Source organism: Pelodiscus sinensis, chromosome 2 (assembly GCF_049634645.1).
Source record: "Pelodiscus sinensis isolate JC-2024 chromosome 2, ASM4963464v1, whole genome shotgun sequence".
NCBI lineage: Eukaryota > Metazoa > Chordata > Testudines > Trionychidae > Pelodiscus > Pelodiscus sinensis.
Genome location: NC_134712.1, coordinates 183,363,140 through 183,379,858, shown reverse-complemented (window position 1 = coordinate 183,379,858; position 16,719 = coordinate 183,363,140). Strand labels below are relative to the sequence as shown.

Here is a 16,719-nt window from a genome sequence, read left to right as displayed (position 1 = left end):
GGCAATTCAAAGGGGCCTGGGGCTCCAGCTGCCACTGCAGTAGCAGCAGCAGTGTCCAGAGCCCTGGGCCTTTTAAATCTCCTGGACCAGAGTGCCAGGCTGCATGCTCCAGGCAGCACTAAGGACTGGGGGGAAGGGGCGGTCGCTGTGCACTCTAGGCAGCACTGAGGGTTGGCTCAGCAGTGCCTCTTCAGGAAGCATGGAGCTGCTCCCCCCATCCACCTTGCAAGGGCCTGCAGAGGCCAAGCACGCAAGTGTTTAGCCTGGCAAGGCTTATGTTACTTGGGAGAGTGTTTTTTTCCACCCACACTCCTGAGTGACAAAAGTATTAGTGCAGACATGATTTTCATCTTCCATAAGAAAGACACAGTTGAAAGGAACATTCTTAGGGAATCATCTAAAAAACAGGAATAAAAGGAAGTAAAAGTATTCTCATAATGACCTTTAGCTACATGTATGACAGTAATGATTCCTGGGGGTGGGAGAAAAGGCTGAGACTGTGGATACAGTTAACCATTCAACTATTCACATAGGCAGAGGCCACATTTTCAGGGTCCAAGTAACAATTATATACACTCTCGTATAATCAGCATATTGATATTTCCATTGATAAACATTACCTTTCCAAAGTTCTTTACAAGATTAAATGTGGGACAATCTTGCCTATCTTTTGATTAAATAAGTGAGTTCTTAAGTTAAAGAATAATTATCCAAACCCAAGAACCTTGAGAGAGACTAAACATGAAGCCCCGGGTGCTGGCCAACAGCTATTACCTCAGATCAAGTTGCTGTATCAGAGGAGTCACATGGTAACCTTAAAGCGTTCAGAGATGCTCAATCCTTCCTGAACAGGAGATTTGATTTCAGAATGTAGGCCTTTTGGAAAATGATCTACAAGAGAAGATAACCTGATCCAAGTAAAGAATGTCCTTACAAGCCCTACTGCCCTGGTAAGTGGGTATTCTGAGAATTGGTGGTTCATTTTTTTTGTCTCCTTGTTTCCAAGGAAAGATTATAATCACTGCATTGACTCACTCTTTTCCACACCCTATAAAGGAACCCAGTATTTGGTTTTGGTAGAAGGATTTTTGTCCTCCTGGGGCACTTGTTAGAATGGATCATTCTTCTTGGATACTGGTGGCATGGATGAAACCGAGAGCCTCAAATCTCACGTAGTTCCAAAAGACCTTCACTGTCAGAAAAAGCTACCTTAGGAATCTTTTGTCTGGACGGTAACTATTTGTAGATTTCTCTTCCATAATGTGAACAAGCAAATGTAGTGTTTTCACCTGTCTAGCCAATAAACCTTAAATACCTTTTATTCATCAAGAGATAAAAACAGAAGCTGATTCTAGTATTATCTAGGTCAGGAGAGCTAGCAATGGCAGACGGATCTATCAATCTTTTATAAAAATATCTTCCTAATGATTCACCCATTTCTAATCCAAAGGATCCTCTTGAAGAGCAGTCATTGTGAGGTGATCTGGGGCACTTTCTTGACAATACATCTTGATTCCTACATGTATATTTTGCTGAAGAGATGCAAAGGGATGGGGGCATTCGGCCCAGATTCATATGTGCCATAAGAATAAGGGGACTGTGTATAGGAATCCCATAGGTTCTAATGTGTCTGAATCCTCATACCAAAATATTTCTCAATATCTGGAAGCATGGAGCTGACTTGTGTGAACTTTAAAAATCCTGGGTGTTGAGGCAAGGTTTAACACTTATTCTACAAATCTGTATGCTAATAAAAAAATCAGATATACTGCTTCTATGGCTGCTTATTTACAAGGAGTGTACTGCCAAGCATTCAAATTCTCAAACCTCAATTAAGGTATTCATTAAGCATTTGTGTTTAATATGGCTAATCTGAATGTCAACTTTGTAATGTAACAGTAACAAGAAATGTTAAGAATCCTATTTATAATTACGTTATGCTATCTCTGATGTGTTGTGACTATTTTTCACTTGTCATTTATATTAAAAATAAATATCTATATATCACTATCTGTTCATATTACTGTAAGACAGTAGTCTCCAACCTTTTTAATCACAAGATTACTTTTTCAAAGTAAGTGCAACGTAAGAACTACCTCAAACCCAAATACTGTTGCCTTACTTCCTTTCCGCCCCTTCTTTGAGGCCCTGCCCTTGCTCCACCTCTTCTCTAAGGCCTCACCCTGCTCACTCCATCCCCCTTCCTCTTCCATCCTCACTCACTTTAACTGGGCTGGGGCAGGGGACTGGGGTGCAGGCTCTGGTCTTGAGCCAAGGGGTTTGGAGTGTGGGTGGACTCTGGGTTTAGCCCAGAGTGGGGGTATTGGGGTTCAGGAGGAGTTTCAGGGTACAAGCTCTGGGAAGGAGTTTGGGTGCAGGAGGCTGGGTGCAGGAGGGAGTTCAGGAAGCAGGCTCTGGATGGGTATGGTTTAACTGAGATGGCTTCCGGGTGGTGGAGCAGTGGGGTTAAGGCAGGCTTACTCCTGCCCTGGCCCTGCGTCACTCCTGAAAGCAGCTGGCATATACAGCTGTGGCTCCATGGCACCATGTGCTGCCCCTCATCTGCAGGCACTGAGCCCACAGCTTCTACTGGCCACGGTTTCCCATTAGTGACCAATGGGAACTGCAGGAGTGGTGTCTGCAGGCAAGGACAGCATGATATATATGTAACTCAGGCAAAATGTTCTACGTTTTCATGAGGAGCATTGTAAGATTCATACTTATCCTTACATGATTATTATACCATGACACACAAAAGAAAAAATAGGAAATATACCTTTAACATTTCGTAGTGGTTCTGGGCTCTGCTGAGCTAACCGACATAGACTGTGTAGCTGGCTACAACGATGGGCAATACCCCAGCTTCTTTGCCATCTAAAGAAAAATATACTTCAGAATATTTCAAAGGATTATTTAAAAAAAAAAAAAAAAAAAAAGAGTGCTCAAAGAGTGCTAAAACTTTACAAAATAGCAGTAATTCACAGCAACAAAATTCACAGTCACCGAAAAGTAGTAAATAGCAAATGACCCTACTGGGACTGTGTATAAAGTGGTCTGAGTCATACAATACTCCCCTGAGGCCCAGAGGAAGCTGGCATGTATGAGTATGTCCACTGACTTTAGTTGGGTTACTCACACTGCATAAAATTAAGTAGGCTAACTAGTAACTAGCCCTTACTTAGTTATAAAGGTGTTCCACAGTAAAAGCACTGGGGAGGGGGAAAAGATTCCTTCCCCCTTGAATCTCTGAGAGTTTAGCCCAGTATTTAGATCATAAACTGGATGGGTTGATTTGGCTTGTTATTACGGGGAACTACTGTACTTGAACTGATAGTATTATGTGCATGTACCGTAAATAAGGAAGAAAAACGTCTCTACAAAATTTCTTGTATCATATCTTGCACAAAATAGTGTCTTCAGTTTTTCTGAATTTCCAGCCAAAATAAATTATCCATTCTTGGCTGGATTCATACAGATGTCTATGATTTACAATATTTAATTAAGAGACATTAAATACATATTGAAATAAAAACTCCATCTAGATTCTAATAATCTGTAGGGCTGTGTCTAGACTCAGGGTTTTTTCCGGGAAAAGTAGCCTTTTTCCGAAAAAACTTCACCTGCGTCTAGACTGCAGCCACGTTCTTTCGAAATTAAATCGAAAGAACGCGGCTTTTCTTTCGACGGCGGTAAACCTTATTTCACGAGGAAGAACGCCTTCTTTCGAAAGTGCTTCTTTCGAAAGAAGGCGTTCTTGAATGTAAATAGGGCTTCTTTGAAAGAGAGCATCCAGACTCACTGGGTGCTTTCTTTCGAAAAAGCAGCTTGCTCTTTCGAAAGTTCCGCGTGCAGTCTAGACGCTCTCTTTCGAAAGAGGCTTGCAGTCTAGACATAGCCTAGGTGAGAATGCAGGCAGAAGCCCTGCAGCAGAGCAGGGGGTTATCCTGTTTATTGCATCCAATGTAGCATGTATGATTAGCTTCCCTATGGACAGGTAGTATGTGTGTGCCCTCAGAGTTAGTGTACAGACTTTGAAGGCCAAGATAGCTGAATTGGAGGAGCTAAGGGAGGTACAGAGGCACACTGATGAGGCTTTCTGGGACACTGTAGAACTGTTCCACCTCTGGTCATACAGACCCTGTGCTGTTGAAGAGGGTGAAAGGCTCAGGGAAGGAGAACATTCAACTGGAGCAGAGGGAAATGATCCCATAGTTGGGACCTCTTTCCAGATGATGTGGTATCCTCTCGCACAGAAGATACCTCTCTGGGGGAGGGATCTCCAGTCATTAGGAAAAGACAGGTGTCAGTAATGGAGGACTTGAACTTTAGAAACAGACAGCTAGGTTTGCAATGACTGGGATAACTGTATGGTGACTTGCCTGCCTGGTGTGAAGGTTGTGGATCTCTTGAGACATCTAGATCGACTTATGTGTAGTGCTGGGGGAAGCCAATGGTTGTGGTACATGTAGGGAAGGATAGGGGAGATTTAGGCTGCAAGGAAAGAGACTGAAATCTAGGACCTCAATGGTAGAGTTTCCTGAAATGCTTCCAGTTCCACACACAGGGCTAGGTAGGCAGGCAGAACTGCAGGGTCTTAATAGGTGGATGAACTAGGGTGGTAGTGTAGACATACCCAGAGAGTCCAGGTTGGTGCCCACAAACTCTATTATTGGAGTGGGAGTTAGAGTTGATTTGTCCAGATTTAGCAGGAGGCCTAAGTCATCAAAGAGTGTGTGGAGTATGGTGATGTGGGCCCTCACCTAAGTCTCTGAGTCCCTCTTCAGGAACCAGTAGTCTAGGTAGGGGAACACCTGGATGCCCCTTTTCCTGAGCGCGGTGGCCACCCGCGCCATGCATTTGGTGAAGACCCGAGGGGCCGTGGAAATACTGAAGGGGAGGGCCTACCATTTTGAATTTTGCTTTGGCGATGAAGGAGTTGAGGGCTCAGATGTCCAGGATGGGATGGAGGCCCCTTTTGGCTTTTGGGACCAGAAAGTAACGGGGGGGAGGAGGAGAGGGAGGGAGGGCACACGCTCTACCGCCCCTATTGTAAGGAGATGTTGGACCTCCTGTTGAAACAGAGGCTCGTGAGAGGAGTCCCTGAAAAGGGATGGGGTAGGGAAGGAGGAGGCGAGCGGAAAGTACTAGCTGTACTCCTCGTGGAAGCCTAATCCGAACTAGCTACTCCGTGCCGCGTGTAGCCGCGCGGCACGGGGTTCGAACTAGCCGGGATTTAAAAATGGCGGCGCCCGGCTTATGGAAATCAAGCCCGGGAAATTCAAATCCCGGGCTTCATTTGCAAGTGCGGTATGCCTACATTACCCTCCTAGTTCGAATTAGGAGGGTAGTGTAGACATACCCCCACCGACTAATAAGCAAGCCAAAAGGAGGTTCTTTGTTCCCCAAGAGGGCAACGAGCACCTGTTTTCTCACCCTCCAGGCTCCCTGGTGGTACAAGCCATCAACCACAGGGAAAGACAAGGCCATCCCGCTGCCACCCCTAAGAACAGGGTGGCCAAGAAGACTGACTGGCTAGGCAGAAAAGTCTACGCATCCGGGGGTATCCAGTACCACATCGCCAATCAGCAGGTCCTCTTGTCATGTTACACCTATAATACCTGGGAGTCCATGGACAAGTTCATGGACCTGCTCCCCAGGGACTCCCTCTCGGAGTTTAAGGCTCTCCATGAGGAGGGGAGAGCAATCTCCAGAGCAGCACTTCAGGTGGCTCTCAACATGGCAGATGCCGCTGCCCGAGTGATGGCCACAGGTGTGGTCCTATGAAGTAGTTCCTGGCTCCAGGGTTCTGGAGTTCCCCCGGTGCTCCAAAACACCCTCCAAGACCGCCCGTTTGAGGGCCCTTCACTCTTCTCTGAGGCTTCATGGCCTCAAGGATACCCAGGCTCAAATCCTCACCAATATACATTAATTGGGACCTGAGTGAAAGACAGGTTATTGGCAAAGCATGTCAATTAACTAAAAATAAAGCTTAGAGGCTAAAAGAATGGAAGAAACCACTACAGCTGGGACTATATAAGCAGACAGGAAGTTAATGCTACGAAGGCAAGTAGGGAGTCTGAAGGAAGGCAGAACAAGATAGGACTGGCTGCTGCTGCTAATACTGTACCATTATCCAGAAGCAAGTGAAGAAGCTCACAACTGACTGTAAGCACTATGTAAATAATGCTCCAGGCTGTGGCCTTCTGAAGGAATATAAAGCACATTGGTGGTTATGATGACCTGGAGTTGTGGTGGTCAGTTACTGAGGCTGGAAATGACTCTCAGGGGACTAACCTATGACACAACCACGCACAAGTTTTCTGAAATGTGCATCCCAAACAAAGAGAAAAAACTTGAAGGAAAGGCTCTACACCAGGTGGATAAATAACAACCTCAAAAAGATTATTAGGAATAAGCAGGGAGCCTATAAAGAATGGAAAAACCTCTAACATCCTTGAGGTTAGAAAATGTAAGAACTAAACTAGAATTGTTAAAAATCAAGATGTATTAACTCTTGCAAAGGAAATTAAAATAATCTTTAGTTTATATAAAAGGATGAAGTTGGGCTTCTATGCAGTGTGGATGGGAAGGAAATTAAAGATAATCTAGATATGGCTCTAACTAAATTAATTCTTTGCTCTGCTTTTCAATAAGGATGATAATATGGAACATGAAAGCATGATGGAAATGAGTGTCTAGAAATGGAAATTACTGCATCTAAGCTGGAAGAAAACCAGAAAGGTCAACGTGCTCAGGGATCTGAATAATTTCCATTCCAAAATATGAAAGAATAGTTAATGTCATACCTATATTTAAGAAAGGGGATAAATGTCATCCAGGTAGTCAGAATAAATAGGTCTGTAACTACTGTATAGAGCTTTAGAACACATTGTGAAGGAAAGAGCAAGTTCATGGGAGACAAATGCTAAAGGGGATGTAATGCAACATGGATTTGTCAAAAATAGATCACCTCAAACTAACCTGATTTCCTTCTTTCAGAAAATACATTATTTTAGATAAGGGAAATGGAGTTCCTGGATTTCAGTAAAGCATCTGATATGGTACTACATGAAAAATTATTAGTTAAATTAGGGAAGATGTGTATCAGTACAAGATCTGTAAGATGGATAAGGATCTGGCTAAAAGGGGAGAAGGCTATGGTTTGTGCTGAAAGGTGAACTATTGGACTGGAGGGAGGTTACTCGTGGAGTTCCTCAAGGATTGGTTTTGTGAGCAATCTTACTCAATATTTTTATTAATGATCTTGGCATAGAAAGTAGGTGCATGCTAATAAAATCTGCTGATGATACTAAGTTGGGGGGCACTGTCAATACAGAGGAAGATTGGAACATTATACAGGAAGATCTGGACTGGCTTGAAGACTGGAGTGACAGAAATGGGATATTTGGTGAAAATCAGGAATTTAAGAGTCTAGTAAAATGTTTTGCTACAAGTAGTGCCTCATCAGTTGGAAGCAATTGAGGAGAAGAAAGACCTGGATGTATGGCTTGGACCACAGGATGATTATGAGCCATTTGTATGAAGCAGCAGTGAAAAAAGGTAAATGAGATTCAAGGATGTATCAGGTAAGACATTTCCAATGTAGATAGACACATCATAATGCCAGGTACAAGGCACTGATATCATTTGGAATAACACATACAACTTTGGTTACCCATGTTGGTTATCCATGTTCAAGACAGATGAATTCAAACCAGAATAGGTGCAGAGAAGAGTTAATAAGTTGATCGGGGAACAAAGGGTCTAATTTTATGACAGGAGACTAGAAGAGCTTGGCTCATTAACGCTAGCAAAAAGAAGGTTGTTTCTATAAAGATACTAAGATGGTAAATACAAGTGAGGGTGAAGAGCTATTTAAGCTAAAGAACAGTGTTGGCATAAGAACAAATGGATGTAACATCACCATAATCAAATTCAGGCTGGAAATTAGAAGAAAGTTCCTAACAATGAAATGGGTGAGGTTCTGGACAAACCTCCTATTGGAATTTGTAGAGGCAAACAACTTACTTCGTTTCAAGAGGAAGCTGTACAAATTTATGAGTGAGCTTGTATGATGGGTTTGCTTGTGACAGTAAGGGGCAGTACCCCTGGTGCTCAATTCCAGTTTGTCTGTCCCTAAAAGCATATGTTTCCGGGTTTCAGGCAGCCACCTGCAGGGGACAGGAAAGGATATTTTCTCAGGTCTACCCCTTTCACCTAGCAGATTCTGGGTTTTCTTAATATAGTTCCCGTGAAGCATCAGGGACAGCCATAGCTGGAGAGGGATATTGGACAGGGAGGACTAGGACTCTGAGGTGGCACCAAGCATGCTCTCTTTCAAATGCCTGGCTGACTGGCTTTTGCTCATATCCTTAGAGTCTTAGTGACTGCCATATGTGGGGCTAGAAAAAAAATGTTGGGGGGTTTTCACTTTCCCCTGTAGTGTGTGGGTGCTGGTCATTTGTAAGGATTATCTGAGTATTTCTCACATAATCATTTCGCTGTCGATGGTGCTTCTTGGTTCCTCCTATTTTTTGCCTGTGGCACACACCAGTCTTTTGTGGGCTGAAATACTTCAGTTTAATTTCAGTTGTTGCATTTACTGTGTGGCTTGTGATATACAGAAAGTCAGAATGGGGTGCCAGTTTGGCTTTAAACTCTATGTTACTGTACTAAAAGCTATTTAACACCAAGCTTTCACCGTATGCCCTGAAGAGAGACAACTCATTAATATTTGAGAAAAACAATGTGTTTTCTAAGCAATATTTGGGGGTTAAATCCAAATGCAGAGCCCAGCTTGCTTTTTAAAACTATGACAATATTCCCTCAATGGACTCTTGTTTCTGATATTTTGGACAATACCTTTACTAAGTATTCACAGGTTGTCAACAAGCACCATATGCAACATCAAAGAAAAGTTAAGTTGTTTAAACAAAGTTTGCTATACAGCCTCTCTCCGAGTTACGGACCAAATACTTGGCCGTAACTTGATCTGTTCATAACTCGGACCCCACTGAGTTACATAGCGACCGCGCTGTCCATTAGCGCAGGTCGTGTTCGTAACTCGGGGACCGCCTTTACAACTGCTCCATGGGAGCTTTGGTCGTAAATGTGAACGGTCGTAACCGTTCGCAACTCGGGGACCAGCTGTATAAGCAAGTTCAAGCCTCAACTCAGGAAAGTAATTTTATCCAGGAAAGTACTTAAAATTAAACATGTGATTACTAACTACAACAGAATCGAAGCACATGCATTTTCCCGAATTGCCGACCATGTTCTTAGTAGTACAATCTCCTGACGTATAAACAAGATTAGGTCTAATTTAGATATTGGTAAATTCAAGTTTTTAGTCCCATACAATTCTGATGAAAATATACATTTTCATTGAAGAACCACTTTAATGACTACATACAAAATAGAAGTTTTACTGAAATAAGTTTTTTAAAGCTTAATTGCACTACTTGTTTTTTTGTTTGTGTGGCCTTATAAAATTTTAAATTATGCTTGTTTTGACACTATTAAGTTAGATCTCCTGTTCTTCATTACCTGATATCAGACAATTGCAGCTGATGAGCAAGTTCATCTTTTAAACGGCTAAGTTCTTCCCTAAGTGGTAAGCTGCTTCTCAGCTTTTTTATTGCACTTTTTCTACTATTATCTAACCAGGAGCTGTAAAAAAAGAAAAATATATAGCTATTCAAGACTATTTTTCTCAGGCACACTATATTACTAGTTAAAAGCATTGTCCACTTTAAGAATTTATATCAAGTTACCCAATCAGGTAATGTTTTAAAAGAATCATTTTTTTTAATAGAAAAGAGTAAATCTATTTTTAGTGCAGTGGTTCTCAAACTTTTGGAACCCATGAACACCTCTCTCAAAAATGTCAAATCTCAAAAGCCACCTACTAACAATGAATAATTTCCAGGCATTTTCTCCCTTATCTGAGTATAAACTGTAAAAGCTGTGATCTTGGAAATATAAAATTTGTTTTTTGTTACATGCTTATTTACACTATTTATCATTACATTAATTTTATTATATCATGAAAATTGCAGCACTTTTCCAAGATGTCACTAGAGACCCTTGATCACTGAATACATGTAAGGACATATTTTATATAAATCATATTTTCTTTTCTTAATAAGCGATTTTCCAGGACCATTATGATCATTTGACTTACATCTTCCATACTCTGGACCTGACAAAACACTAGCTGATGTTGAATGTTAATTTTCTCATGTCTTTACTCTGTTTTCAGCCACTTAGAATCATAGAATACTTAGGACTGGAAGGGACCTCAAGAGGTCATTGAGCCCAATCCCCTGCCCTCATGGCAGGATCAAATACTGTCTAGACCATCCCTGATAGACATTTATCTAACCTACTCTTAAATATCTTCGCAGATGGAGATTCCACAACCTCCCTGGGCAATTTATTCGTGTTTGACTACCCTGACAGTTAGGAACTTTTTCCTAATGTCCAACCTAAACCTCCCTTGCTGCAGTTTAAGCCCATTGCTTCTTGTTCTATCCCAGAGGCCAAGATGAACATGTTTTCTTCCTCCTCCTTATGACACCCTTTTAGATACCTGAAAACTGCTATCATGTCCCCCCTCAATCTTCTCTTTTCTAAACTAAACAAACCCAATTCTTTCAGCCTTCCTTCACAGATCATGTTCTCTAGACCTTTAATCATTCTTGTTGCTCTTATCTGGACCCTCTCCAATTTCTCCACATCTTTCTTGAAATGCTGTGCCCAGAACTGGACACAGTACTCCAACTGAGGCCTAACCAGCGCAGAGTAGAGTGGAAGAATGACTTCTCCTGTCTTGCTCACAACACACCTGTTAATGCATCCCAGAATCACGTTTGCTCTTTTTGCAACAGCATCACACTGCTGACTCGTATTTAGCTTGTGGTCCACCATAACCCCTAGATCCCTTTCTGCTGTACTCCTTCCTAGACAGTTGCTTCCCATTCTGTGTGTGTAAAACTATTTGTTCCTTCCTAAGTGGAGCACTTTGCATTTGTCTTTATTAAATTTCATCCTGTTTACCTCAGACCATTTCTCCAATTTGTCCAGATCATTTTGAATTATGATAGAAATGTAGCCGTGTTAGTCTGGTGTAGCTGAAACAAAAAACAGGACTATGTAGCACTTTAAAGACTAACAAGATGGTTTATTAGGTGATGAGCTTTCATGGGCCAGACCCACTTCCTCAGATCAAATAGTGGAAGAAAATTGTCACAACCATATAAACCAAAGGATACAATTAAAAAAATGAACACATATGAAAAGGACAAATCAAATTTCAGAACAGAAGGGGGATCCTCTGAACTGTCATTCATGCTCAAATTTGACACTTTACGCTTAGATTTCAACAAAGACTCTAATTACCTTACCCATTACAAAGATAGCTTCCCCAATTATCACCTCTAATATCATTAGCTCACAGACATTTACCTTCCCCCCCCCCCATGCCCCTTCTGCACCTTGGTAGAATGCACAGTGACTGGAGATGCAGGAACCCTTGCCAGGTTCTAGCATTCATATTGCTATCCATGATGAGATGTGTTGCGAGGAGACAGGCTGACCTTTCATTCTGTCTGCTACTGATAAATGGAATGATTTCCTAAACTGTTTCATTATCCTGCACTGCATCTATATTGCACAGTCTTGCGCAAGAACATATGCAAATGAGGCACAGCAATGACTATCGCCATGCCTCATTTGCATATTTGAACCGCCATTTTTGCACAAAGGGCTTTTGTGCAAGAAGGAGCAGTCTACGCTGCCCCTTCTTGCGCAAAAAGCCCCTCTTGAGCAAGAGCCGTTCTGCTGCTTATTTTTGGGCAGAATGACTCTTGCGCAAGAGGGGGATTTTGCACAAGAAGAAGCAGTGTAGACTGCTCCTTCTTGCGCAAAAGCTCCTTGCGCAAAATGGCGGCTCATTAAGGATGCAAATGAGGTGCAGCAATATTCATTGCCGCACCTCATTTGCACATGTTCTTGCGCAAGACAGGGGAATGTAGACATAGCCTAGATGTATAAGGCCAGCATCCTGCAGATATCCAGAGAGTGAAGTCTCTGATGCCTGCTGCTGGAATGCGGGTTTGGCTAGGCTAGAACACCAGTAGAAAGATATTCTGGTTGATGTGAAACTGTCACAAACTTCAGGAGGGAAGTGGGATGATGGTTGAACTGCTTCTTGTCTTTATAGAACACACTGTAAGGGGGCTTGGATGTTCAGGCTCTAAGCTCAGACACTCTCCTAGCCAAGATTATTGCTACCAGGAACATCCTTGTATGAGAGGTAAGAGTAAGGAGCATGTCATCAACACTTCAAAAAGTGGCTGAAGTCCCAGGAAGGAATAGGCTGATGGATGTGCAGCTACAGCCTGTTGAGGCCTTTTAAAAACTTGCTGATTATCGGGTTAGCAAACATTGAACAGCCCTCCACACCTGGATGGAAGGTTGAGATGGTAGCTAAGTGCACCCTTACTGATGACAATGAAAGCCCCATCTGCTTTGGAGGAGGTAGTTCAGAATAAGTGGCATTGAGGTTAGTGGTGGGGAAGAATGTCACTGCACTAACCAGATTGAAAATCTCTTCCACTTGGTAAGGTAGGTAGCTCCCAGAGGGTTTCTTTCTGCCAAAGAGAACTTGCCTAACTTGGTCTGAACAGGAAAGCTCCATTGGATTTAAACACAGAGCACCCACACCATGAGGTGAAAGGATTTGAGGTTAGGATGTTGGAGGTGATCCTGATCCTACATCTGAAGGTCCAGGAAAAGTGGAAGGGTGACTGGTATTTCCACGACATGTCTATGAGAGATGTGTATCAGTGCTAAGGGGGCCAGGCTCGTGCTATCAGTATGACCTGAGCTTGTTCCCTCCGGATTTTGAGAAGTACCTCTGGATCTTGAGAAGTGGCTCTTTGCAGAAATGACCCACCTGCTTCTTATGGCTTTCTCCACAAGACTGGACTCTCTCTCTCTCTCTCTGCCTATTTATAGGGTGTCTGCTGAACTCTCACATCTTTTTTTGTCTCCCCTCTCTGGTAGATAACTATCTAATGTCCACCCAATTGGCTTTTAACTCTTTCTTGCCAGTGTTGGGGATTCAGTCCATCACAGGAAGGTATTTTGACTGAATTGCAATTCTGATGCCACTTCAAGCAATAAACGGACTTCTCAGGGCTTGCCCACATAGACACTACTGCATAGCAAGTCAGGATATGACACTTACAGTACACTAGTTTGCCATGCATTAACTGGCCCTGTGGATCTTGTTACTGCACAATAAAAGATTTGTAATGGTATGCAGTTCATGAAAGTATACTGTGGAACTACTAGTGCACAGCAGTAGTCTGTATAGCCAGTCAGCGAGCAGCCAGCTAATGTGCTGTAGATTCTTATGTGGCAAGCCAGAGTGTGAAGTTGAAATTGTTGGCATGTCAACAAGGTATATTGTTTACTAGTAGGAATACAGTTAGATAGCAAATGTTATCTTTAAACACACACACAAAATAAAATAAAACTTTAAATGGTGCTTGTAATTCTGGTTGGCAACCTGGTAGTGCTTTTACTATACAGTACCTGGAAAAATATTTGAGACACTCTGAAATACTAATTTATTTGAATCTTTCTCTAAGAGATAAATAATGATCTCCTTTATTGTATTTACCCTTTTAAACCATTTTAGCTATCCAAATGCTCTCTATACACAACTGATTAACTTCAATTTGTTTTTACAAGAGCAATATTATATTCCACCAATAAGTAAATGTACTAAACTCAAGCAAGAAAAAGGTCCATCTTCAAGTGACAATTTATATAAATTATGAAGTAATCATAACAGGCTCATGATATAGGAAAAAAGGATGTACAAATTGCATGTGGGCAGAAAGCTCATGAACTTAGATTAGTTTTTTTACAGTATAGTAGTACAATGACCTTATCTGCAAGGTACCCTGAAGACCTTATGCTCTAATTTATTTGGCACATGGCATGAACACCGCACATTTTACATTATTATATTAGAGCAAATAAAATTAAACGGTATACTTTTTTTTTGTTTCAATTCATTTTTTTTAAAGTGTCATATGATCAGTTCTTCAGAAATTAGTAGTAAGCTCAATTCAGAGTTTATAAACAATAAAGAGTACTAAGCAATATTGAGAAGTTGATTTTTAAATCACAACATATACAGTAATACATTTAGTGTAAGTTAACTGTATATGTTAATCGCCAAAGCTTTGGATATTTAAGATGGTACCCTAAGGTGTTACAAGATGTTACAAGTTTAGACACAAAAAGATATTTTTAGGCACCAAAAAAAATACAGACAATACAGATTCAGAGCATTTTACAGGGCTTAATAACATGGTGCACAATAACATGGTGATGTCTCCACTCAGCAGATTTAAATCTATTATTTTGTGCTCCAAAAGATGTAAATAAATTACAGGCAGTCCCCGACTTACGCGGATCCGACTTATGTCGGATCCGCAGTTACAAACGGGGCTGCCCCGGAGGACATGGACTGCGGGACCTCGCGGTCCTGCCGCCCGTGTACTCCGGGGCTTTCTCCGCGTCTCCCTGGTCTGCAGACCAGGAAGACGCGGAGCAAAGCCGCAGAGGGGCTCGGGCAGCGGGGCAGCCCAGGCGCGCCTGGGCTGCCTCGCTGCCCGAGCGCCCCCCCCCCCCGCAGCTTTGCAAAGCCTGGGGAAGCCCCCCTGCAGCTTTGCAAAGCCTGGGGAAGCCAGCAGCGGAGCAGCCCAGGCGTGCCTGGGCTGCCTTGCTGCCCGAGCCCCCCCGAGGCTTTGCAAAGCGCGCCTGGGCTGCTCCACTGCCGGCTTCCCCGAGGCTTTGCTCCCCGTCTCCCTGGTCTGCTGGTCTGCAGCAGACCAGGGAGACTGGGAGCAAAGCCGCGGAGGACCCAGGCGGCGGGACCGCGGTGCGTCTCGGTCCGCCACCCGCGTCTTCCTGGTCTGCTGCGGTGGGGAGGGGGCGCAGCTAGTACGCCCCCCCCCCCAGCAGACTAGGCTTTTCTCCAGAAGCCTGTGGCAGAGCAGCTGGGGCTCTGCCGGTTGGTCCCGCAGCGCCGCTCTGGGCACTACGGGACCAACGTGGCAGCACCCCAGCTGCTCTGCCCCAGGCGTCCCCAAGTCAGCTGCTGCTGAAACTGACCAGCGCTGACTACAGGAAGCCCGAGGCAGAGTTGCTCTGCCCCGGCTTCCTGGAATCAGCTGCTGATCAGTTTCAGCAGCAGCTGACTTGGGGACACTTGGGGTTCTTAAGTTGATTCTGTATGTAAGTCAGAACTGGCGGTCAGTTTCAGCAGTGGCTGAATCTGGACGCCAGTTCCGACTTACATACAGATTCAACTTAAGAACAAACCTACAGTCCCTATCTTGTACGTAACCCGGGGACTGCCTGTATTATAAGAAGTAGAGTACTGTCTGAATTATAACACCTGGAAAAATCTGTTGATTCCACTAGTGAATCTATAGTGGTATTCCATAGCAAATCAGTTAAAAACTAGGATTAAACATGCACATTTGAAACAACTGAACATGCATGATCCATGACATTCCTTGGCTTTTTGCCTATCATTCACCAGACTGTATGATTAATGCACTTGCTCATTTGAGCACCCTTCAGTTATTTCACTATAGGGTAAGGAACAATACTTGGAGTGATAACTTAGCAATTTGTCCAAAATTCGTAACCTCCCTATTTTACTACTATTAAAATCAGACTATTTAATGTATACTACAAAAGACTAGTTTAGTTAAATAAAAACTTTTACCTACATTAGAGTAGTTTCCACTCTCTGGGCTTGTTCTAGTTCCTCCTCGGGATCCTTGAATCCAGTAAATGAGTAATAAGTCTTATCCCATTTGATAGACCTGTAAAATGTCCCTTTGACTTCTTTGTGAGGCTGAGAATTCACATTAGCATTCAAACTTTGGACATGCTCAGTAGATAAGCTGCAGGAGTTGAGAATGTCTAATACTGTGCTTAGTAGATCTCTGGTATGCAAAGTAAAAGTGACGGCTCGAAAACCTATAAAATGCAACCCTCAAAACAATTAATATTATATTCAACAAAAAAGCAGAGCTTTTCAATACATTTACATTGTTTCATTCTTGTCTTAACGTTAAAACAAACCATACATTATATGACAAATGTCATAGTTCAATTATAACATTTAACAAATACTGCAGATTTCAAACTATCTTCATGGCAGAAGGCATCAGAATATAGTTTAATATTTACAATTGTACAAGTCCAGAGCTAAAACTATTAGGATTTTTTAACTATCTGTCTCAATGGGGAAGTCTGAAGCTTATCTGCAATTGGGACAAATAAAAAATAAATACAAAGAGGCACAAACACTGCTATGGCTTCAACTCTAACAGTTTTGTCCAATAATCCTTTATAGAAGATTTAAAAAAAACCATTACAGGCAGTCCCCGGGTTACATCAGTCTGACTTATGTCGGATCCCTAGTTACAAATGGGGGGGGGCAGGGGGAGCGCAACTAGTGCGGGGTGCCTCCCCCACTGTCGCCGCCTCCGGCAGCGCGGGGGGCGCTTCCCCCCAGCAGACCAGGGAGATGCGGAGCTAGCGCTAGTCCCCTCCCCCCAGCAGACCAGGAAGACGCGGAGCGGCTTTTCTCGCCGCGGAGGACACGGGTCTGCTGGGGGA

General features: G+C 42.9%; 1 protein-coding gene across 3 annotated transcripts in view; it reads right to left on the bottom strand.

Annotated features, from left to right (window-relative positions):
* Positions 1 to 16,719, bottom strand: part of TCAIM (T cell activation inhibitor, mitochondrial) — a 55,585-nt gene that overhangs the window by 24,625 nt on the left and 14,241 nt on the right. For all 3 annotated transcript variants that reach the window (XM_006134291.4, XM_006134292.4, XM_006134290.4), the window contains exons 5-7: positions 15,822 to 16,074; positions 9,547 to 9,669; positions 2,777 to 2,874 (exon numbers count right to left, since the gene is read on the bottom strand). In XM_006134291.4, coding sequence (XP_006134353.2) covers positions 2,777 to 2,874; positions 9,547 to 9,669; positions 15,822 to 16,074 — 474 coding nt within the window. The remainder of the gene's footprint in view (positions 1 to 2,776; positions 2,875 to 9,546; positions 9,670 to 15,821; positions 16,075 to 16,719) is intronic.